The 25321-nt window shown below is 43.8% G+C and overlaps 1 protein-coding gene across 2 annotated transcripts in view; it reads left to right on the top strand.

The window, feature by feature from the left end:
• Positions 1-25321, top strand: part of DGKB (diacylglycerol kinase beta) — a 2237541-nt gene that overhangs the window by 1408935 nt on the left and 803285 nt on the right. For both annotated transcript variants that reach the window (XM_069211796.1, XM_069211795.1), the window contains one exon: positions 12436-12526. In XM_069211796.1, the coding sequence (XP_069067897.1) occupies positions 12436-12526 (91 nt within the window). The remainder of the gene's footprint in view (positions 1-12435; positions 12527-25321) is intronic.

Here is a 25321-nt window from a genome sequence, read left to right as displayed (position 1 = left end):
ACCTTACTTATGGTCATTTGGCCTTTCCTGAAATGCTCACTGAGACTCTGGAACGCTGCCACATATCAGCATATAGAAAGATCTTTGGTATCCCTAAAGGGACGAGGCGTACATTGATTCGCTTAGAATTTGGCAATTAATGTATCAACATCTTTTGTAAAAAGGACATAATTAAGTATTATCATAGGGAGTTGAGGTCCCCACCAGACTCAATGAGAACTGCATTAGGTACCATCTTTCAAGACAAAAAGTCTATCTGGGCATGATATTTATGGCCTCAGCCACATTGAATGTGAACCTCGAAGCCATCAAATATACCCAATTGATGATAGAAGCCCTAAAGAGACTATTGAAAAAAACAAAGTAAACTAGACTCAAGGGAGCTGGGCATCAGTAAAATCAAAGACCTTCATAGTTAGAGGACCTAGTTCAATCACATGATGGGCCTCACCTACAGCCTTACTTGTAAGTGGCCCTATGCGCTTTTAGCCTTCAGGAACATATTAATGACCAGGTTTTTGACTATGCCAAAAAAATAATATCAGGCTCATTGGGACATTCTAAAAGTCATCAAAAATGTTGCTTATGTGCCATTGCCCCAGAATCTGCTATTCACCTGATATGCTGTTGTCCAGTGCTGCTTGTTCAGAGGCAGATTTTTCTTAGACCCGTTTTTTTTTCAAAACGGTATGAGAACTGGCAACAAGATTGGCAAATGTATGGCCATGGCTGCACAGAGCCTGATTGACACTATGGTGCCAGATAAGGGATCATTGAATGTCATAGATGTACTTTTTGAGAATGCACTCAAGTTCTCAAGGTTTAAGCAGTATAAACACGAGCCGATTTAACATGACACTGCACAGCTACTGCCACTAATCTTATGCATGGTGGGCATGTATTATATGTGGCATAGGCAAATAGGTATGTGATGTATTTTATATGGTTATATCATGCATGATTTGTAAATTCTGTAGTGGCCGTAATTGATTTTCTTCCTGACATTTCAGTCAAGGGGTCTCTGGTTCACACATGGCACTTAAGGGTTTGAACCCGCATAGAGGATAGGTTTGAGCCATATATTGTATGTACTGGACACATTGATTCTGTCATTATCTCATAGCAAAGGTTGTGAATTTGAATCATAGTCCTATTTTTGTGATTTTAGAATGGTTGTTACAGCTCTTATGTATCGTATTTTTAATGGTCTTTAATCTATTGCTACATTTTTTTTATTTTTGGGCAACAACAAAGAATGTCATATATTGTGTTTGCTCCATTTTAAATGGGTTGTTATTATTTTTCTTATTGATGATGTTCTTTTGTAATGGTTTTAAATAACTATACAATACATTCTTTACTACTTGTTTTTAAACAGGGATTACAATGGAACTTGATATGATTCATGGTTTAGCTTTCCTGCAATGTGATCATCATGACTTTGACAGGCCTTTCACTCATGTCTCTTTTGGAAAGGGATATGTATATCAGTGTATTTATTTCGATAGTTTTATATGGTGCTGACATACCATTAAGTATTAACTGACTTTCCTTAGGGCATCGTCAAATAACACAGTGTGTAAAATCAAAGTTTAAAGAAAAAACAGTCACGCACATTTATCATTGTTGGGTTTGACTATCATTATTACGGATGTGAGTTGTAACAGTTGCCTGAAGGAGATAAGAGTATGTTTAGTCCTTAATTCAGGTCGAAGAGTATTGCAAAACGATATTTCTGCAAACATAAATGTTTGCCTCTGAATCTACTCTAACTTCTCAGGATGAGATAATGAGCATGTATAAAAGGCTGGACAGATTTTTTAATTCTTTGGATATCCAATGAAAGTCTTTCAGTATACGTATGACGTCAAATTTAAAATGTCTAGCTGCAAAGTGGCAACTATTGTCAGTGAGAACGTGAGTACTAAAGTGCACCTTATAATATAGCATTTTAAAAAAAATGGAGATGAGTAATTACAGTGGCAGAAATATTTGCACACATAGGTATAGTAAATGTTGGAGTGACAAAGGGGGCATTGTTGGGAAATTAGGAATAATTATTAGAAAACAGAAAGGGGAAAAGGAAATTGAAGGAGGGAGTTTAGAGAGGAACACGCTAATGCAAAATACACAGCCACAAAAGTCAGAAAAGTGCAGTTTTCAAAATGCAAATTTTCATCTAGAATAGTATTACTACTGACAAAAAGGCTCATATGTACTCCTGACCTACTGTGGAGTACATCATGAACCATACATGGGTAACCACTGGTACTGCAACACACTTCCACAGAAATAAATGGAGGTGGAGAATGACACTGATGCATTAGGAAACATAAAATAAATTTGTTTAAATAACATTTAAAATTAATTTTATTTAAATTATTTGTTTTTATATTATTTTTTAATATTAATGGTTAATGTTCATTGCTTTGACATTTTTAAATTATAAATAAAATACATTTGCATCAAAGATTGCGACTTATCCAGCACATATTTTACTGCAAGTGGTAAGGGAGAGAACATTTAGATTACATAATATATTGCATTAAAAAATGTAATTATGTTAAAATGCATTAATATATTTTACGTTTTAGTGCAGGTAGTTTGTCCCTTGTATCTGTGGTAAATCATGGGGATTTGTTACATAAATGCAGTTTAATATTGTTTCAATTAAAAAATAAATAAATGATGCAGGACACTGGGGAATTAACTGAAGCAAATTTAAAATATTTCCTAAAAAGGATTATAATGAATATGTGATAATATTTAGAACATTGCCACTATTTAATTCAGTATGAAGGTAAAAAACACTGGGGAACTTACTCACATTGCAAAAAGGGGTGGGGGTAACTTGTTTAATTCAATGTAGAGCATTCACATGGAATTACCTAAATATTCTGGAAGGCTATGCATAATTTGAGAGAAGAGTAATTCTGCTTTTAGCGCTATTTCTTACCCCAAAAATGCTCACTTGTGTCCAAAATTGGTGCACTAACAGTGTGCAATACAACAGAAGAAGAATGTGCTATTGGGGTAAGATTTCTGGCATCTAGCCCTATGTTTTATTGCACAATTTCCTCCTTGCACCCAAAATAGGTGCAAGAAGTCATTTTGCACTAAGAAATAGCACTAAGGGCCAGATGTAGGAAGAGAGCAATTTGCGACTTGCAAATTGCGAGTCCCTGCGACTCGCAATTTGCAAGTCGCAAATTGCTATGCAGTATGGTGTCTCAGACACCGTCTGCAACTCGCAATGGGGTCGCAATGACCCACCTCATGAATATTCATGAGGTGGGTCGCAAATTGCGGCCCCATTGCGAGTATAGGCACTCGCTAACATGGAGGCCTGCTGACGTCAGCAGGCCTCCATGTTAGCGACCTGCCTTTTCAATAAAGCATTTTTTTTTTTTAAATGTAGCCCGTTTTCCCTAAGGGAAAACGAGCTGCATTTCAAAAAAATCCGAAACCTTTTGTTTCGGTGTTTTCAGGGCAGGGAGTGGTCCCTTGGACCACTCCCTGCCCTGAAAAAATGTTTTGGGGTCCAGTCTCAAACTGGAAGGGGTCCCATGGGGACCCCTTCCAATTTGCGAGTGGGTTACCATCCACTTGAAGTGGATGGTAACTGCGACTCCATTTGCGACCGCGTACGCGGTCGCAAATGGAGTTGCATACCACTGCGACTCGCAAATAGGAAGGGAACACCCCTTCCTATTTGCGATTCGGAAATGCATTTTGCGAGTCGGTAACGACTCGCAAAATGCATTTCTGCATAGGAAACACGCATTTGCGAGTCGCAAACGGCAGATTTTGCCGTTTGCGACTCGCAAAGTGTTTCCTACATCTGGCCCTAAATATGCTGTTGGGGTAGAATTTGACCCCCAACTTACTCAGGCGTAATTGCATTATAGGTAATTCCATTTCTAAGAGTAAAGCAGAATCACTGAATTTACTTTGATTAAACTAGCGTAATTAAAATTATGATCAGTCCTAATTGTAACCTGGTGCTGAATGTGAAACTTTATATGGAATGTTTCAATGCCTGATTGGAATGTGTGCCTACACAAATTATGATCAGGTATCACCTCAACTTTGACAAAAAATAACACTTGCTGTTTAAGCCAGGGTAGTGTGATTTAAGTGACTTATTAACCAAGTACTGTGTACCTTTTTCCAACGAAAGTAGGATGTTACTCTAGTAGGCTTAACCTGATGTTTTGAATACATTCACAACTGTTTTTGTATTTAAAAAGTGTTCCAAGACTCCAATTGTGAATCAGCAACAGTCACAACTTCCCAGAAGTACTTCAGGATTTTTTTACATTTCCACATGATTTCTATTTGTATGTCTTTATGTCTGTGTAAATGTATCTAGTACTTATATACATGCCTAAGTATGTCACATTCTTGCCATTTCACTTTGGAATTCGTTTTTTAAGTCTACTGCAAAAACAATTTTTCCAATGAAGCAAATATTCACAATCCATTAGTGTTGGACTTTTTTGCTTATGCAGGGTCATCCCCAATCTTTTTGCCTCCTATTTTTTCTGACCTGTTGCTGTTGGCTTTTGAACTCTGAGCACTTCACCACTGCTAACCAGTGCTAAAGTGCATATGCTCTCTGTGTAAAATTGTATGTAATTGGTTTATCCATGATTGGCATATTTGATTTACTAGTAAGTCCCTAGTAAAGTGCACTAGAGGTGCCAGGGTCTGTAAATCAAATGCTACTAGTGGGCCTGCAGCACTGGTTGTGCCACCCACATGAGTAGCTCTGTAATCATGTTTCAAACCTGCGACTGCAGTGTCTGTGTGTGCAGTTTTAACTGTAAATAGGACTTGGCAAGTGTACCCACTTGCCAGGCCTAAACCTTCCCTTTTCTTTCATGTCAGATACCCCTAAGGTAGGCCTTAGGTAGCCCAAAGGGCAGGGTGCAGTGTATGGTTAAGGTAGGACATATAGTAATGTGTTTTGTATATGTTCTGACAGTGAAATATTGCTAAATTTGTTTTTCACTGTTGCAAGGCCTGTCCCTTTCATAGGTTAACATGGGAGCTACCTTTAAATCTGATTAAAGTGTAGATTCCCTTTGGGAGCGGATGGAGATGTGGAGTTTGGGGTCTCTGAGCTCACAATGTAAAAATACATCTTTTAGTAAAGTTGATTTTAAGATTGTGTGTTTGAAAATGCCACTTTTAGAAAGTGGGCATTTTCTTGCTTATACCATTTATGTGACTCTGCCTGTTTGTGGATTCCCTGTCTGGGTCAGTTTGACAGTTGGGCTGGTTGCACCTCACACTAGACAGTGACACAAAAGGAGCTGGGGTGCAGTCTGCATTTCCTGATAAGCCATCTGTGCTAGGAGGGAGGGGAGGAGTGGTCACTTACACCTGAGAGGGCTGTGCCTGCCCTCACACAATGCAGTCTACAACCCCCTGGTGAGTGTCTGGGGCCTGGCCTGGGCAAGGCAGGATTTCACATTCAAAAGAGACTTTACTTTGAAGTAGGCCTACTTCAAAGGAGAAATTGGGTATAAGAAGGGCATCCAAAACCACAGACTTTAGAAACACTTCTAGAACCAAGAGGAACCTCTGCCTGGAGAAGAGCTGAATAGCTGAGGAAGAAGAGATGCCCTGGCTGTGACTGTGCTTTGTGGAGCTATCCTGCAGTTGCTGCTTCTGCCAGAGTAAGAGGGCAAAGACTGGACTTTGTGTGCCTTCCATCTTGAGAAGAAATCTCCAAGTCCCTGCTTGCCTCCTGTTGTTTGAAGTCTCAGGGACAGCAAAGACTTCTCTCTGCCAGCACCTGGAGTTTCTGGAGAGACTCCTACTCTGCCCTGTGGTGCCCATCCAGTTCCTCGGACCCTGAAAGGAGAAGCTGGCAGCCTAAAGACAAGTAAATCCGCAGGGAAAAGATTGACGCGAATCTGATCTGCTGCTGAAAAAATGACGCGCTGCCGGCTCCGCAGCTGAGAAACGACGCTCACAGGAAACGCGACCGAAGAATCGATGCATGGAGCAGGAGAAACGACACGCAGCATCGCTGACGGAGGCTGGGAGACCACAACCTCCGCTGCGGGTATTTTCAGATCATTGTGCGGCTGGATTTTCGACTCACGTACCATCGTGCTGAGTTATTTTTGACGCACACCTGCCCATGCAGAGTTATTTTTGACGCGCACCAGGTACATTTTCACGCTAGCAGCGCTAGTGTGTGTTTAAAACTACTTAGACTCTTTTGCATTTTTATTGATAACTTGACTTGTGTATGGTGGATTGTTGTAGTTTTGGTCTTGTTGTGTTTAGATAAATATTCCCTATTTTTCTAAACTGGTGTTGTGTCATTTTGTAGTATTTTCACTAAGTTACTGTGTGTGTTGGTACAAATTCTTTACACCTAGCACTCAGAAGTTAAGCCTACTGCTCTGCCAAGCTACCAAGGGGGTAAGCAAGGGTTAGCTGAGGGCGATTCTCTTTTACTCTGACTAGAGTGAGGGTCCTTGCTTGAACAGGGGTGAGTACTGCACCTACGACACAGGGGAGGGAAAAAACAGGGACACTCACACGCAACACCCCCAGCCACACCCTCACCCACCACAACACACATACTAATACATATTGATACATCACAGTTACACCCCCAATCCCCCCAGAAGAATGCAAAGACAATAGAAAATTAGTGTAACCATTGTAATATATTAAAATCAAGTAGGCAAAAATATATATATATACACCATTAACAAAATATACACCAAGCATAGAAGTCCAGGTACTGCTCCAATTAAGTCTGTGGAACACTGGGCCCATACGGTATGGACGAGGCCCACACAAGATCCTCGACCATGACGGAGAGAACACTGCAGGGGCATCAGAGAGCAAGAAAACAGGCACCTTATGGGGAGGGAAAGGGGTGGCACCTCAACCGCTTGAGTGCACGACGCCAAATCCACGAGAGGGCCACATGCCCACTGTTCAATCCTGGAGAGTGCAAAGCCACAGTCTCTCAAGTCTCACAAGTGGGTGGTCTGCCCTCTGCCATATCCTTGGGAGTGCAAAGCAACAGTCTCTCAAGTCTTTCCAGTGGGTGGGTTGCCCACTGCCATATCCTGGGAAGTGCAAAGCCACAGTCTCTCAAGTCTCTACAATGGGTGGGTTGCCCACTGCTTTTTCCTGGGGAGTGCAAAGCCACAGTCTCTCAAGTCTTTCCAGTGGGTGGGTTGCCCACTGCCATATCCTGGGGAGTGCAAAGCCACAGTCTCTCAAGTCTTTCCAGTGGGCAACAAAGCAACAGTCTCTCAAGTCTTTCCAGTGGGTGGGTTGCCCACTGCCATATCCTGGGGAGTGCAAAGCCACAGTCTCTCAAATCTCTACAGTGGGTGGGTTGCCCACTGCCATATCCTGGGGAGTGCAAAGCCACAGTCACTCAAGTCTCTACAGTGGGTGGGTTGCCCACTGCCATATCCTGGGAGTGCAAAGCCACAGTCTCTCAAGTCTCTACAGTGGGTGGGTTGCCCACTGTTCCATCCTGGGGAGTGCAAAGCCACAGTCTCTCAAGTGGATAACAGTCTCCACTGGTTCTGGAGGGGGACTTGTGCCCAGAGTGCTTCATCTTGCTAAGGACAGAGGTACTGGATGGATCTCTCCATTGGTTCTGGAGGGGGCATGGTGCCCAGAGTGCTTCATCCTGCTAATGACAGAGGTAGTGGATGGATCTCTCCACTGGTTCTGGAGGGGACATGGTGCCCAGAGGGCTTCATCCTGCTAAGGACAGAGGTAGTGGATGGATCTCTCCACTGGTTCTGGAGGGAGCATGGTGTCCAGAGTGCTTCATTCTGCCTGTGACGGACTCAGTAGCATCAGTGCCCTTGGCGCTCATGGGCCAGCGGTGCTTGATACGGCGGTGCCCTGTTCAGCGGTGCTTGAGACGGCAGTGCCCTGTTCAGCGGTGCTTGAGACGGCGGTGCCCTGTTCAGCGGTGCTTGAGACGGCGGTGCCCTGTTCAGCGGTGCTTGAGACGGCGGTGCCCTGTTCAGCGGAGCTTGATACGGCGGTGCCCTGTTCAGCGGTGCTTGTTACGGCAGTGCCCTGTTCAGCGGTGCTTGATACGGCGGTGCCCTGTTCAGCGGTGCTTGAGGCAGCGGTGCTCTGTTCAGCAGTGCTTGAGACGGCGGTGCCCTGTTCAGCGGTGCTTGAGACGGCGGTGCCCTGTTCAGCGGTGCTTGGAGTGGCGGGCTCCTTTGCAGTGACTCAGCTGCTGGCGGTCCTCTCTAGCCCAGCGGGGTTTGTGCTGGCGGTCCTCTCTGTCCCAGCGGGGCTTGTGCTGGCGGTCCTCTCTGTCCCAGCTTGTGCTGGCAGTCCTCTCTGTCCCAGCGGGGCTTGTGCTGGTGGCCCTCTCTAGCCCAGCGGGGCTTGTGCTGGCGGTCCTCTCTGTCCCAGCGGGGATGACGGCTGTTGCCTCCTGGGCAGCAGGGCTGGTGCTGGCGGTGGCCTCCTGGGCAGCAGGGCTGGTGCTGGCGGTGGCCTCCTGGGCAGCTGGGCTGGTGCTGGCTGTGGCCTCCTGGGCAGCTGGGCTGGTGCTGGCGGTGGCCCCCTGGGAAGCTGGGCTGGTGCTGGCGGTGGCCTCCTGGGCAGCAGGGCTGGTGCTGGTGGTGGCCTCCTGGGCAGCTGGGCTGGTGCTGGCGGTGGCCTCCTGGGCAGCAGGGCTGGTGCTGGAGGTGGCCTCCTGGGCAGCTGGGCTGGTGCTGGCGGTGGCCTCCTGGGCAGCAGGGCTGGTGCTGGCGGTGGCCTCCTGGGCAGCTGGGCTGGCGGTGGCCTCCTGGGCAGCAGGGCTGGTGCTGGCGGTGGCCTCCTGGGCAGCTGGGCTGGTGCTGGTGGTGGCCTCCTGGGCAGCAGGGCTGCTGGTGGTGGCCTCCTGGGCAGCGGGGATGATGGCGGTCTTCTCCGCCGTGCTGTTCTTCCCAGACTTGCTGAGTTTCTTGTGCCCCTTCCCCACCTGCTCCTCTGCCTGATGATGCTAATGCACACAAGAACAGGGAGACCACAAAAAGGGGGGGACAACAGAAGAAAGACATGTTAAGTGTATGCATTACCGCTACCGTTGGCGGACACAACAGAAACGGAACCCCCTGCACTATGCCGCCCTCTTGGGCTCCTATGTTCAATTCCTGGGAAATGGCCTACTAGGCTATGGACGACATCTGCACACATGGATGACACAGGGGCATGACTAGGTGTAGTTGGCACTCTACAGAGGTGCGGTGGGGTGCCACATGGCCTGCCTTATGGAGGGACCTTGCCTACGGAACTCGCCCTGGCCTAGGGAAACCCACAGCCCACCTCCCCCACCCAGACTCCTCCACTGCGCGCTAAATCAGCAGAATGAGAGTGTACTCACCCCCTTGTGGCTGCTGTGATGCCCTCAAGTGCCCATCCAACTCCAGGTACGCCACCGCCAGGATCCTGAACATCAGGGGGGTCATGGTGCGACGGGACCCCTCCCATGTTGGGAGGCCATCCCCAGCTGAGCCTCCGCCGTCTTCTTGCTCCAGCGGCGAATGTCCTCCCATCTTTTCCGGCAGTGGGTGCTCCGTCTGTGGTAGACCCACAGGGTCCGGACGTCCTTGGCGATGGCACGCCAAATATATTGTTTCTGGTGGGCTCTGACCTACATGAGTTGTACAGGGGGAAGAGAAACTTATTACCAACTGCACCGTCAAAGTGTTTGGCCCCATACCTACCCTTGCCACGTGGCACATATACTCACCGTCGTTTCATGCACGCCGCACTCTCCCCCCTTCCTTCTTACATCCACCCTTCTCGACACAGGCATAGCACATACAGCATGCTCCCAGTGTACTTAATTGTTTGTCTGGAGGACCGTAGAGTAGCATGTACTGGGGGAGGACCCCATCCACGAGTTTCTCCAACTCCTCCGATGTGAAGGCAGGGGCCCTTTCCCCAGACACACAAGCCATTGTCTCTTCCAGACCGATCAGATTCCCTTTGGGAGCGGATGGACATGTGGAGTTTGGGGTCTCTGAGCTCACAATTTAAAAATACATCTTTTAGTAAAGTTGATATTAAGATTGTGTGTTTGAAAATGCCACTTTTAGAACGTGGGCATTTTCTTGCTTATACCATTTCTGTGATTCTGCCTGTTTGTGGATTCCCTGTCTGGGTCAGTTTGACAGTTGGGCTGGTTGCATCTCACACTAGACAGTGACATAAAAGGAGCTGGGGTGTAGTCTGCATTTCCTGATGAGCCATCTGTGCTAGGAGGGAGGGGAGGAGTGGTCACTTACACCTGAAAGGGCTGTGCCTGCCCTCACACAATGCAGTCTCCAACCCCCTGGTGAGTGTCTGGGGCCTGGCCTGGGCAAGGCGGGATTTCACATTCAAAAGAGACTTTACTTTGAAGTAGGCCTACTTCAAAGGAGAAATTGGGTATAAGAAGGGCATCCAAAACCACAGACTTTAGAAACACTTCTAGAACCAAGAGGAACCTCTGCCTGGAGAAGAGCTGAATAGCTGAGGAAGAAGAGATGCCCTGCCTGTGACTGTGCTTTGTGGAGCTATCCTGCAGTTGCTGCTTCTGCCAGAGTAAGAGGGCAAAGACTGGACTTTGTGTGCCTTCCATCTTGAGAAGAAATCTCCAAGAGCTTGATCTAGAGCTTGCCTCCTGTTGTTTGAAGTCTCAGGGACAGCAAAGACTTCTCTCTGCCAGCACCTGGAGTCTCTGGAGAGACTCCTACTCTGCCCTGTGGTGCCCATCCAGTTCCTGGGACCCTGAAAGGAGAAGCTGGCAGCCTAAAGACAAGAAAATACACGCACAGAGCGCTGTGCGGGAAAAAGATTGACGCAAATCCGATCTGCGGCTGAAAAAAACGAAGGGCCACCGGCTCTGCAGCTGAGAAACGACACTCACAGGAAACGCGACCGAAGAATCGACGCACGGAGCAGGGGAAACGAGGTGCACCATCACTGACGGAGGCTGGGAGATCACAACCTGTGCTGCAGGATCATCGTGCAGCTGGATTTTCGACTCACGTACCGCTGTGCGGAGTTATTTTTTATGCATACCCGCATGTGCTGGGTTATTTTTGACGAGCACCAGGTAAATTTTCACGCTAGCAGCGCTAGTGTGTGTTTAAAACTACTTAGACTATTTTTGCATTTTTATTGATAACTTGACTTGTGTATGGTGGATTTTTGTTTTTTTGGTCTTGTTTTGTTTAGATAAATATTCCCTATTTGTCTAAACTGGTGTTGTGTCATTTTGTAGTGTTTTCATTAAGTTACTGTGTGTGTTGGTACAAATAATTTACACCTAGCACTCTGAACTTAAGCCTACTGCTCTGACAAGCTACCAAGGGGGTAAGGAGGGGTTAGCTGAGGGTGATTCTCTTTTACCCTGACTAGAGTGAGGGTCCTTGCTTGACCAGGGGGTAACCTGACTGTCAACCAAAGACCCCATTTCTAACAATTAGTATTTACTTTGAATGACTCTTATTAAGCAAAATTACTTATGGCCTCATTATGAGCTTGGCGGTCATGAGACTGCCAAACTCACGGTGGTGGTCTGACCGCTGCTGCTTTGGTTACGACTTTGGCGGTCAGACCACCTTTCTCTCCTTCAACATAGTTTCTGATGGCATGACAGCAGTTGGGTTTGCAACCAGTCATGGAGGCACTGAACTCAGTGCCACCTGCATGATTACAACCCCTATTTCCACCAGCCTTTTCATGGCGGGGAGCCTGCCATGAAAAGGCTGGCGGAAAGAAAGTGCTGGGGGCTACAAGTGACCCCTGCACTGTCCAGGACCAGGGTCCCTGTGCCCAACACCTCTGGAATGCACACTGTCTGCTTTGCAGACAGTGCAAGTCCCAAGGGTGCTGGAGTGTTAGGATATTGGCCTCGGCTCCAATATCCTAACACTGTTTCCACTGGTCAGCTCAGAGGGAACACATATTACAATGTTCCCGATGGTTAGTCCAGTGGGAACATTGTGATTTTTGGGGATAAAGTTACCGCTATAGTGGTGGCATCCTCCCCAAGAGTTTGGTGGTCTTATGGTGGGACCACCAAACTCATAATGAGGCCCTTAGTAAAGATTATAAAGAAAGCACAGTTTTAGATTACTTTTAAATTAAAGACAAATCCATTGCTACTTCTTTAATGTAACTATGCTAAACTATTAGGGATAATAACATTATTAGTAATATCCTGTCAAATCACATTGTGATTTGTAAAAATGTGTGGATGAAATGTTTTTCAGTGCATAATGCAACCATTAGTTTTAAGTTGATTGTTGAATAGTTTAGGGCATCAAATCTAATGTATGCAACCTATTCTATTATACGATCCCGAAAGATTTACTGTGAAGTGGCATGCACATTTATATTTCATGATTACTTTATTGTCTTTTATTTTTATTTCAGAATGAAGAACAAATTTTGGTATTTTGAATTTGGTACTTCTGAAACATTCTCAGCCACGTGCAAAAAGCTACATGAGTCACTGGAAATAGAGGTAAGACTCTATTTCTTGGAACTATTGGAACAATCAAAATGTGTGGAATGCCATAAGATATTGAAATGAAAATGTTATTTTACACTTTTCAGATGAACTGAAATGATTTACTCGATTCATGATATACTGACTAATTAATATAGTACAGGAAATTATTATGAATCAAACGTCTTCTTACAAAGTGCTTATTACTATTAATATATCCATTACACATATCCTTGCAAGTAGCTGCCCAAAGTACAGCTTGATACAGAAATTGTCACTTAATTGTTATGAAGAAAGCAGTGAAAAAGTAAGACAGCTAACACCATTAAAGAAATTTCCCAGCACAATTTCAGGGCGACCCTGTCAACCAGTGGAGAAACAATGTCAACATCTGTATTGATGCATGTCTAAATATCGCCACAGTTTTCCACATTTAGGGCCCGATTTTGGCCTAGCGGGAAACAGGCTACAGCACTGTCTCTGGCCTGTAATTGAGCCGGTTGCAATGCTGTAGCCTGCAGGGTGCACCAGCACCCTTGAAATGTTCACTGTCTGCAAAGCAGACAGAGAAAATGTTGATGGTGCTGGTCAGAATGGGCAGTGCAGGGGCCCCCCTGTGGCCCCCTGCACCCATTCTCCGCCAACCTTCCTTTGGCAGTGCTACCACCATGAAAAGGTTGGCAGAAAATTAGGCTATAATCCCCAGGGCAGTGCTGCTTGCAGCACAGCCCTAGTGGATTAGGAATGCCACCTACTTCCAGACTGCCAGGATCTCTGATTCTGGCAGAGCTGGCAGTTCCCTGGCGGTCCACCAGGGTTGTAATGTGGCACTCGGACTGCCACATTGGCAGTGTTGTCATAAATTATATAATTTCAGATGTAATCAGTCATGTTATCCATAATGGGTGTGAGTTATAGTTATTTCACACTACTTGTTATAAAGCAATGTCACTGATTTCCTTTCATGAATCCGGTTTTGGTAATTCTTATGTATTTACAGAACATTTGGCCCTGCTGAAGTTTAAAGTATGCAGGTGTAACCAGTGTATCTTTGTGTTAGGCTTATTACATACATTTCAAGACAATCTGCTATTCTGCCACATTGCTTAAATAAGTTACATTCACAGTAAAATTTACAATGAGTGCTCAGGAATAACACGAGTAGCCAGAATGTGAGAACCTGTTGCTTGCCCATGTTTGTTTCTTTGTTAGTTTTTTTCTCATTTCATCACAGAATCTGTCTACATTAAATATAAATGACGGATTTGCATTTTGTGTAATGACTGGTAATTTTGTATACCTTCCCTGAAATTTGATGTAATTATGCACAAGCAAAATATGCAGACCCGTAAGTAACTTACAGGTATTTATGTATGTATATGTTAGTTACTTCTAAAGCATGAACATAGCCAAAAGGCAGAAGAGCATGGTTCAGTATTAAAGGAAAGCCTACGGTCAATGGAGTGGTAGCTGGATTTTAGGAGAAGTGTATTGGTACTGCATTTTGATGTAAATGCATTTAAGATGTGAGTCTTCAACTCTTTCTTGATTTGGAATAGCGTTGGAGTGGTCTTGATGGATACGGGGATGTTGTCTCAGATCCGAAGTGCATAAATAGAAATGGCTTGTTGCCTTGTTTTATAATTTCTCACACTTTGCACTCTCCTGTCTGACAGTGCCCTGACTGTGAGTATGCAGAGAGTCACCAGAGATTGTTATGAAATTGTGACAAAAAATTATTTGATGACCTTTAGGCACGATTTCAAATGGACTTAGAACACCTGATCATGGGGATGTGAGGGAGAGTATGCCATTGATTACAAATACATAATAGAAAACATTTCTACTCCCTTTGCAGCATACTTCTGGCAAAATATTTGCACTCCAGGTCCAGAGTATTAGTGACTCTTACTACAATTTCAATTGACTTACGGGTAAAATGAAATGTAATTAATTAATGAGGGAATTACAAGGAAGGGCCTTTTAAATATTTTGAAAATATGAAAATGAGAGACCTGCGGCGGACCTTCGGGATCAAAAGGCATTTTACTCTCTCTTGATAAGACAAATGATGAAGATATAGGGAAGTAAACAAGAGTTAAAACATGTAGAAAACAATAGGACATTGTTGCAAATTTGCCTGTTGTGCATGGTTACTCCGATAGTTGGAGATGGCCTTACTCAGTGCCAAGGAAGGTCATTGTCACATTAACTTTTGATGGCTTTGCAGGGATTAGCTGTTAGACCTTTCAGCGTAAGGGTGATTTTCCCCCCCAAACTTTTTGCATTTCTGCTCCATCTTTTTCTGATCTCATTTTCTGTTGACCTTAGGACTCTGTGCATTTTACCACTGCTAACCAGCGCTAAAGTGCATATGCTTATGCCTTGAAACAGGGTAACAGTGGCTTATCCCCATTTGGCTTAGGTAATTTAAGTCCCTAGTAAAGTGGTACCACATGTACCCAGGGCCTGTAAATTAAATGCTACTAGTGGATCTGCAGCACTCATTGTACAGCCCACTTAAGTATCCATTAAAATCTGTATCAGACCTGCCATTGCAGCCTGTCTGTGCAGTTTCTCAGCTACCATTACGACCTGCAAGAAATACCTTTTGTCAGGCCCAATCCTTCAGCCCTAGGGTAAGCCCTAAACAGCCCAAAGGGCAAGGTGCAAGGTATTTAAAGAGTAAGGCATATACGTTTAAGTTTTACATTTGGTAGAAGTGAAAAACTCCTAATTCTTTCACTATTGCAAGGCCTACCTCTCCCAAAGGATGACACTGAAGTTGCCTTATTAATTTTAATAGGGCTATCTTGCAAATGGGAACAAGTAACAGTTCGTATTTGGTGTCTTTTGAATTTTAACATGTGAGAAAACAAGGCTGATTGCAGAAGCCCCCTAACTTTTTGCCCCCATTTTTCACTTTTGTTTGGTGTTTTCCTGACTGATGGTGCCCTAGGTACTGCTAACAAGTTCCAGGGCCTAAGCTCTGTGTAAAATGAGTATGCAAGTTAGGCTAATTATAATTGGCTATGTTAACCTACCTATAAGTCCCTAGTATGTGGTAGGGCATGTAGGTTTAGGGACCCCAACATAGGTAGTGCTCCCGTAGGTGCACTGCTGACGTGGCTACTGTGATTTTAGAGGCAGGTCTGCCTTGCTGGCTGCTTTTAAACTAAAGTTATATGCAAATCAACTTTGGAATTAAAGGTACTTCTAAAGTCTTAAACTGCCTTATTTTTGCATATGTCACCCTAAGGTGAACCCTATGTACCCCTTGGGTTGGGTGCCATGTAACTATAAGCAGGCACATTATAAAATTGTTTTGTAAGTCCTGGCGAGGTGAAATAGTCAAATTCGTAGTGAATGGCCTCCATAGACTAAAATGGGGAGACTTTATTTTAATTAACAAAGTCCCCATAAGTGTAGATACCTTTAGTTTGGTATCAAATTAATTGTTATAATAAATCCCACAACTTACACATGTTTGATTTAATATAACTATTTCAGGTAAAGAGTTTTAAAACTCTACCTGAACGTTGCCAACTTTACCTCTGTAGTGCCCTTCTCTGATTGGCAAGCCTCTGGCAGCCTGGCCAAACTGCCTTCATGAGGTGTGAAGTGGCCTGGGCTGAACACAAAGGATGTGATGGGGGAGGAAATCTGCCCCAGCAGATGGTGAACCAGGATAGGGGAGAGCAGCCAAGCTGCTCTTCAAAGGCAGGAAAGGACATTTGGAGCAGCTCAGGACCTCCCTCACTTCCTGCAACCCCAGACACTTGGGTGCCCTCTTGATTAGATTAGGAGGGGGCAGGACAGAAGGATGTGTTTAGGATTTTCAGCCACACCAGTGGGTGGGCTCAGTCAGATCTAACCTCCAAACATCACTTTCAACCATGATGGATTTTTGAAGAATGTTGCTCACTGGGATTGATTTTTACCACACTTCCCTGGAAGTGGTCATCAAAAGGGGAAGGACCCTGCCTGTGATAGGCAACCAGAACGCCCTGCGTTCCACTTCAGAAGCAAGGATAAATATGGTGGAGTTGCACCCACACTTCATATCCCTAAAATGAACAAGACTTAGAAGAAGGACTGCCTTGCTGGACCCCTGACCTGCACCTGGACACTGCACTCTGAAGGACTACACCAGCTGCACACTTGGGCTTTACCACTAAAACAACTTTGCCTTTCCCTACTATTCCTTCAGGAAGGGAATCCCTGTTTGCTACAGGTACAAAGGAGCTGTCCAGTGTCCCTTTCATCAAGTCCTGCAAGCAGAGCCCAGCTGACCAGCGTCCAGTGGGCATTTGAGGATTCTGCATTCTGGGAATTGTAGTCCCAACTCCCAAGGAGCAACTCAGAGATTCTGGAACCTTGGATCAAGTTATGGACACTTCAAGGACCCAAAAAGGACCTCCGGAAGGAGATCCAGAAGTTTGGAGATGTTTGGAGCAACTCCATAAGTGGAAGAGGTGCATTGTGGGAGTTGTAGTCCCAACCCCTAAGAGGCAAACCTGAGCCTCTGAACCCTTAGATGGTGCCATGGACCACTTTCCTGAGTCAAGAAACACTTCTGAACGTAAGTGTGTCAGTGTTACCTCAGGGGTGGCCTGAACTCTGGCCCTTGCCCCTGGCCCTTGCCCCTTTCCAGTGTGACATTTTCTTAACCCTTTGAGCACTTGTTGCTTCTATGCACTAGAAAACATTAATTCTTCTTATCCAATTTTAATCATTTCGGTGTCATTTTAAAGATAAAAATATAATCTATTTTTATAAATTACATACGTTTCTCCTAAGTTAATATAAACAATAGCCTTCTCACTCGTTGCTAAGCTACCCAGGGTTGAGCTGGGTTTAATTTAGTGAGACCTAACTGGACCTAAGTGGAGGTACTTACCTGCCTTTACCAATAATCCACTTTCTAACATAATGAAAAAAACAATTTTATGGTAAAACCAGAATTACAATTTGGGAAATGCCACTTTTAGAAATTTGCCATTTCCCTGCCTTAGCTGTTCAGTGCATACGGACTGTCTCTGGCTAAGATGACTAGATGTAGTTGGCAGTTGTTTTTTTGTGTATTCCTCCTAGGCAGCCACACATAACAGAGAGCTAAGGTGCGCCTGGATGGGGCATCACTGGCAGGAAGGGAGAGTGGAGGAAGGCACAGTCCTACTCACACCTGAGTAGGCTGTGTCCTGCCTTCCAACAAAGGATTGCATACCGCCTGTAGTTAGTCTGAAACAAGGGGAGGGGAGGCAGGACCCTGAACACTTCATAGGGAATTCAGTAAAAATTAATCCCACTTCAAAGAAGGCACTAGGGGCTAATTAAGAGTTTGGCGATCGGATGAGCGAACCGCCAAACTTGTGAGGATGTGGTGGTCATCAATCCGGCTGCCACATCCACCTTCGTATTACTATGTTCCCACCTGGTTGACTGGCAGGAACGTCATATTGCAACATTCCCACCGGTCAGCCTGACAGGAACAATGCTACGATATTGGTCTCGGCTTCCTGAACCCAGCGCCGCTGTTGCTGACCATGACTCCGACCACTGTCAGCCCGTCGGGAACCATGGTCCTGGTGGGGATAGCGGTCCGACAGCCAGGGCCACAATGTGAAGGTGAGACCACTTGGAGTGTGGCGGTCCAACCTAGGACCATCAATGTCATAATGAGGCCCCATGTCTTCTGGGCCTGTGAAAGACTTGCAAGGAAAAAAACAGCTGTGCTGTTGAAAGGCTGTCACTCTGCAGGACTTTTGACCTAAGCACTGCTGCTCTGACCTGCTGCCTGCTGACCTCTTGCCTGGGTAACAAGGACCTGTAACCTCTACCCAAGACTACAAGAGTGACTGTGAGGGCTAGTCTCTTGTAACCAGCATCTGAACTCTACAAATGTGAGTCCTAATCTGTCAACTGGTGCCACCCCACTCCAGTACCATCAGAAGTGCGCCTAAAGGTGTTCTGCCAGCACATCTGTGGATTCTTTAGTACCAATGCATCTCCTCTGCTGCACGGCACAAACCTGAGCAGAAGTGATGCATTGCCTTTGCTACGTGGAATTTCCCATCACAAAAGTCCTATAAAACACTGTCACAAAACGTAAACCAACATGACAAATCATTTTTGATATAACTATTAAACATATTATTTTACGACATCAGTCCAAACATTTAATACAACTCCAATATCAAAGAAGACTGAGATATTATATACATAATTTACAAGAAAATATAAACCTCACATACTAAAAAGCTCAAGTAACAAACTAACAGCCTCATTATGAGGCTGCAGTTCTAGGACAGCCAACCTCCAGGTGGTCTGACCACCAAATTACAACTTTGGGGGGCGGACCCGCCTAAATACCACCATTCCCCCCAGGAACATTGTTCCTGACGTAGTGATGGTGGTTGGGGTTATATTCTGCCACAACAGCCTTGAACTCATGCCACCTGGCTGATTACAACTCCTCTCTCCTCTAGCCTTTCCATGGCAGTGACCCCGCCATAAAAAGGCTGGTGGAAAGCCAGTGCCAGGGGCAACAGGAGGACCTCTGCACTGCCCATGTCCACAGCATGGGAATGGCTGGTGCCCCCTGTCCAGCACCATCAGACAGTGTGCATTCCGAGGGTGCTGCTGTGCTACGGTATTGGCATTGGCTCTCTTAAAGGAGCTAAGTCCTATATCGTAGCACTGTTACTGCCGGACTGATTGGCAGGAATGCGTATTGCTATGTTCCCGCCAGTCAGCTCGGTGGGAACATTGTAATGTACTCCAGGGGAGGTCACCACCATTGCAGTGGTGTCCCCCCTTGAGCTTGGCGGTCCCGCGGTGGGACTGCCAAACTCATAATGAAGCCCTAAATCTATCACATAAAGTGAATACAGCTCATAAACCATAAATATCCAAATACTCATCCCACAATATTTACACAAACAATGTAAAATATAACATTTTCCACCCAGAATAAATAAAATAAATATAACTTACTATTCAGTAGCTGCAAACCTTCTTCTATATCTATGAAGTCAAAAGTGATAACCCATCAAAAATAGGAAAAATACTTTCCAAATAGCCCAATAACAATAGCAAAAATAAAACAAATTCAATAGACATTACAAGTAGCAATCCAAAGTACCTTATAACTATATAAAAAAAACCTGAAAAATGGTTTAGAAAAATAAGCACTCCTGAAAACCTGAAAAAGGAAATCTAAGTAAAAATTATTGTTTTATGATCACCCAAAATTGATTTCCTTAAATATATATATATATATATATTTCCACTGCCCATAGGACAGGATTATTGACAAAAACATGTAATGCAAACCAGAAAACCTACCCGCAAAACCCATTACAATTCTCAAAATACATTTACATTACACTTAGGGCCTAACTACGAGTGTGGCGGCCCTTGTACCGTGGCTGTCAGACTGCCGCGGTTGTGGTGGTCTGACCGCCACATTATGTGGTTGGCGGACAGCCCCACCAATCTACAGTTGTCTCTGCTGGGACCAGAGATTCCGATAGGCTGACGGGGTGCAGGTTGGAATCAGCCAGGGAGACACTGAACTCAGCACTGCTCTGCTGATTACAACCTGGTCCTCTGCCAGCCTCTTCATGGCAGTTTCACTGCCATTAAAAGGCTAGCGGAGAACAGGTGCATGGGGCCAGAGGGGTCCCCTGCATTGCCCATGCCCATGCCAAGGGTCCCCCGGCCCAGCACCCATGTAATGTGCACTGTGCATTATGAGCATGCTGGTACCCCCTGCGGGTGGCAGCATTCCTGCCGGCTGCAATGCTGCCTCCACTTTCCCGCTGGGCTGGCCTGTGGAAAGCTTGGTTTCCACCGGCCATCCCAGCGGGAAAGTCTTAATGAGGCCATCAGGGAGGTAGCCAGCATTGTGGCAATAAGCCTGTCGGTAGTTTGGCGGACGGCTGTTCCCATCCACCAGATACATAATCAGACCATCAATCATCATTCAAATACGTAACATAACATAATGTAACTTAAAAATACATTACTAAAACAGTGTGCAAGAACCCTAAACTACACACTAGTAAAAACACTACTATTAATACTACTAAATGTACAAAAACCTACAAACAACACTATAACTAACGTCTAGACCTGCCCTCTACTCCCCGCAGTCCAATATATACCAATTTGGGGAAGGCGTTGGACACTAAGGGTAACATTTGCTTTTCCCACTCCAATCTATATCAATTTGGGGAAGGTGTTGGACACTAAAAGGGGGATATTTACTATTCTAATTATGATCCATACCAATGTGTGGAAGGTGATGGATGCTAAAATTGTGACATTTACTATTGCCACTCCAATTTGAGCCTATTTCAAGAAAGTGTTGGTCACTAAAGGGGGGATATTTACTATTCCTATTCCAATTTAGACCTATTGGGAAAAGGTGTTGGACTCTAAGAGGTTGGCATTTTCTGTTCACATTCCAATTTATACCAATTGTGGGAAGATGCTGTGCACTAATGGGTTAAATGTACGGTTCCCAATCCAATCAGATCCAATTGTGGGAAGGTGTTGTACACAAAAGGAGTAACTATTCCCACTTGAATCTATACCAATTTGGGGAAGCTGTTGGACACTCGAGGGATGATATCTGCTATTCTTCCTAGCAATCTATACCAATTTGGAGATGGTGTAGGTCACCAAAGGGGTGGCAATTACTGTTCCTAATCCAACATTTGCCAATTTTGGAAATGTGTTGGACACTAAAGGGATTAACTTTACTATTCACATTTAAATCTATACCAATTTGGGGAAGGTTTTGGACCGTAAATCAGTAACACTTACTATTTCCACTCCAATCTATACAATTTGAGTAAGTGCTGGCATGAAATTTATTGTTTCTACTACAGTTTATAACTTTCTATGCAGGATCCTACAAACACAAACATGTACTCATACAATCACTACTCCATACGTACACAAAATAAAGTATATTGTACTTAACAAACAGAGAAGCTAAAAGCCTACATTCATATTTAAACAATAACATATACTGTATTATTGTAACATTATTATCAATTACGAGATGTTTTAAATTATTTGCTATCATTCCACAACTGTAAACCATGAAATAAACCATGAAATAAAAAATAAAATCACACACCAACATTAGTAGTCATAAAAAAATATATAACATTTTTTTTAAAATAATACATTTTAAAAATAATTTTACCACAGCATCATTTTCAACATAAAAATGTTTAAACTATTTGAATTATAATTGAATTATAACAATTTTTCCAAAGCAATAAAAACAATCTAAATTTTAAAATTCAATTTACTTTATTATATTTATAATATTTAGTCTGTACTGTAACATTATAAATATATATTTTGTTTAAATATTGATTTTAATATTTTCAATGCAATAATATTTTTTCAATGTACTACAACTAATATATATATATTCTGCTTAAGTGTAAGTTGTTATTAATGAAAATTGTTTCTATAACAACATTAGGTATACATTTTACAATATTAATTTGCTTATCATTATCTATCCACCCTGATCCCCTAAAAAACTCAATATCCTGAGGCTAAAATATTATTAATCCTAATGGATTTACTTTTCATATATTAATACAACAGAAGACACACATTTCACCAATTTCATAATCAATAAATAATATTCCTAAAAACACAAATCAAAGATATTAAACATATAGAATACAACACACTACAATTTATGCATACAAGATAACACATACAAACAATACTACATACAACAATATTTTCTAAATCAATATTTTTTACAATAGTATTAAAAACAATACTTTAAATAAAATGTTTACCTTTGATACTCTTGTTGATGATATCCTTCGCACAATATTTTTGTATCACTGTATTTTTTCCTGATATTTTGTCCAAACACCATAGTAATTCTCCAATATATTTTGCTCTTTTTCTACAGCTGCTAACACCATGTAGGCGATCAGAGCACTCTCTCAAATTGGAATTTATCCTAAAACATTATAAGCAGATGACTTTGTTTTTGCCATAAAAGTGGGCTCACAAAATGTCTCATCAGCTCTGGAAGCAGTTGAGTCATTCAAATCTGGGAGGCAATAATTTAAATGAAACTGTAATCAAGTTATTTAACTCATTTGAAGTTGTTATGCCCCTGTATTAGGGACGAAGTACAACATAAAACCAAAAGATAACCCTAGATCCAGTTTTCAGAAAATTCTATAGATCTTTTTTTAAGAAAGTGAATGGGCTTATTTTTACTTCACTCTGTTCTGTAACCGAACCGAATTATGGGGTATTTGAGACACAAGTGAATATGTATTATTCCTTCAGTGACATATATTTATATGAATTCTCCTTCATAATATGTGCACAATATTTATTTGTAATTTGTAATTTGCACATCCTAATAAAAGTTTAATAAAACCAAATAAGTCGATCCATATCTTATTCAGGGCAATAGGATGTTTTCCAAGCTAGGGGAAAGTACACTTTCATTAAGCTATGTTTCTACAGAAGGTTTCTTCATGGACTTTGATTTGAATTTTCCATTGTTTTTGCAGACACAACCAGCTGAGGCTCACAACAAACCTGAGTGGTAAAAAAAAGTACTAATGGTGTCATACAGCAGAAAGATTTTACTGTGATTGATATAATTCAATCATTCTAGGCCACAAAGAAAATAACATGTAAATCCTTACCATAGTTTCCAAATACATTCTGCTGTAAAAGTGAGAAACAAACTATCTGTTCAGCAGGACTTTAAAACATGCAACATTTTACAAATGTCCAAATAGATCATGCAACAATAAATAAATAGATATATGTACAGTACTTAGAATGATACTGAGCTCTTTTAATGCAAAGCACAGAACCCTTAACTACAATACATAGCAGAGGTGCAATATTTGTATCTAGCTCCCATCTACAATATACTGTAAGAAGTAGGAGCATCCAGATGGATTTTTGCAGGAAGCAGGGCAACGCACAGCCACTTTCTCCATCTTTCAGACAAAACTCTCTGTCACAAACCAGTTCATTTTATCTTCGCATAATCACTAATTAGATATAGTGATACTGAAAATGCTTAACATATTCATTAAAGTTGAAAATGCCATAATCCTAGAGAAACAACACACATCATAACCCAATAACTTTTAAAGATGTGTGACTAACCTCCATATCCTATGATCAACCAGGATAATTCTATTTCTAAAGCAAAACTAAAAGATGATGGACAGAGTGTTGAAACTTTTCAAACACTCACCCCAGTCACAGATCTGAGTTAGTTCTATAATTTGTTTTTCTCATCATGTCTCCCCAGTTTGAATCCAGCCATATGCAAAGCAGTCTTGACCCTGCTCCCCGTGGGAACAGTCCAACCTGAACTGCCAGGCCTTCCCTGGACCGTAAACAAGCATCCTGGGACAGGTTTCGGGGTATCACCCCTCATCAGCCAGACTGGCTTGAATCCAATGGCACAGCAAGAAAGGGACCCACGTCTTGGCATATCGTGGAAAATTAGGGTGACTATAGATACACAAATGGTTGGAGGACGGAGTGATTAAACTTTTCAAACATTTCCCCCCAAGTCACAGACCAGGGTTCAATCAATTGTTTTCGGTTCACTATACCACCCCACTTTGGACCCAGCCATTTGCAAATCAGTCTTGACCCTGCTCCCCCTCAGAACAGTCCAACCTGAACTGCCAGACAAGGTCCTCCCTGGACCTCAAGCAAGCATCCTGCGACCGGTTCCGAGTGACCCAAAAAAAATGGATTTAGGCCCAGATCAATCAATCAATCAAGGATTTATAGAGTGCACTAATCACCCGTTAGGGTCTCAAGGCGCTGGGGGGGGGAGCTACTGGTCGTAGAGCCATGTCTTGAGGCGTTTCCTGAATGTCAAGAGGTCTTGGGTCTGGCAAAGGTGGAGCGGTAGGGAGTTCCAGGTCTTGGTGGCTAGGTCAGAGAAGGATCTTCCTCCGGCGGTGGTGCAGCGGATGCGAGGAATGGAGGCGAGGCTGGCAGAGCGAAGATTGCGGGTGGGGGTGTGGAAGGTGAGTCTATCGTTGAGGTAGGATGGGCCTGTGTTGTGGAGGGCCTTGTGTGCGTGGATGAGGAGTTTGAAGGTGATCCTCTTTGATACTGGTAGCCAGTGAAGGTCTCTGAGGTGGGGGGAAATGTGGTCACGGCGTGGGATGTCCAGAATGAGGCGGGTGGATGCATTCTGGATTCTTTGCATTTTTGTTAGGAGTTTGGTTGTTATTCCTGCATATAGGGCGTTTCGGTAGTCCAATCAGCTGCTGACCAGGCCGTGGGTGACAGTTTTCCTGGTTTCAATGGGAATCCACTTGAAGATTTTGCGGAGCATGCGTAGAGTGTTGTAGCAGGAAGAGGAGATGGCATTGACCTGCTGAGTCATGCTGAGTGTCGAGTCCAAGATGAAGCCTAGGTTGGGTGCGTGGGTGGTGGGTGAGGGCGCGGTTCCTAGGGAGGTGGGCCACCAGGAGTCATTCCAAGTTGAGGGGTTGGTGCCAAAGATGAGGATTTCTGTCTTGTCTGTGTTTAACTTGAGGTGGCTTGATTCCATCCAGCTGGCGATGGTGTGAAGTCCGTTGTGGAGGTTGTTATTTGCAGTTGTAGGGTCTTTCGTGAGGGAGAGGATGAGCGGAGTGTCGTCTGCGTAGGTAACTATGTTAATGTGGTGGGTTTGTGCGATGTTGGCGAGGGGGGCCATGTAAACGTTGAAGAGCTTGGGGCTGAGTGAAGATCCTTGGGGAACGCCACAAATGA

Source organism: Pleurodeles waltl, chromosome 10 (genome assembly GCF_031143425.1).
Source record: "Pleurodeles waltl isolate 20211129_DDA chromosome 10, aPleWal1.hap1.20221129, whole genome shotgun sequence".
Taxonomy (NCBI): Eukaryota; Metazoa; Chordata; class Amphibia; order Caudata; family Salamandridae; genus Pleurodeles; species Pleurodeles waltl.
Note: the sequence above shows the minus strand (reverse complement) of the source record. Positions and strands in the feature narration are given on the sequence as shown.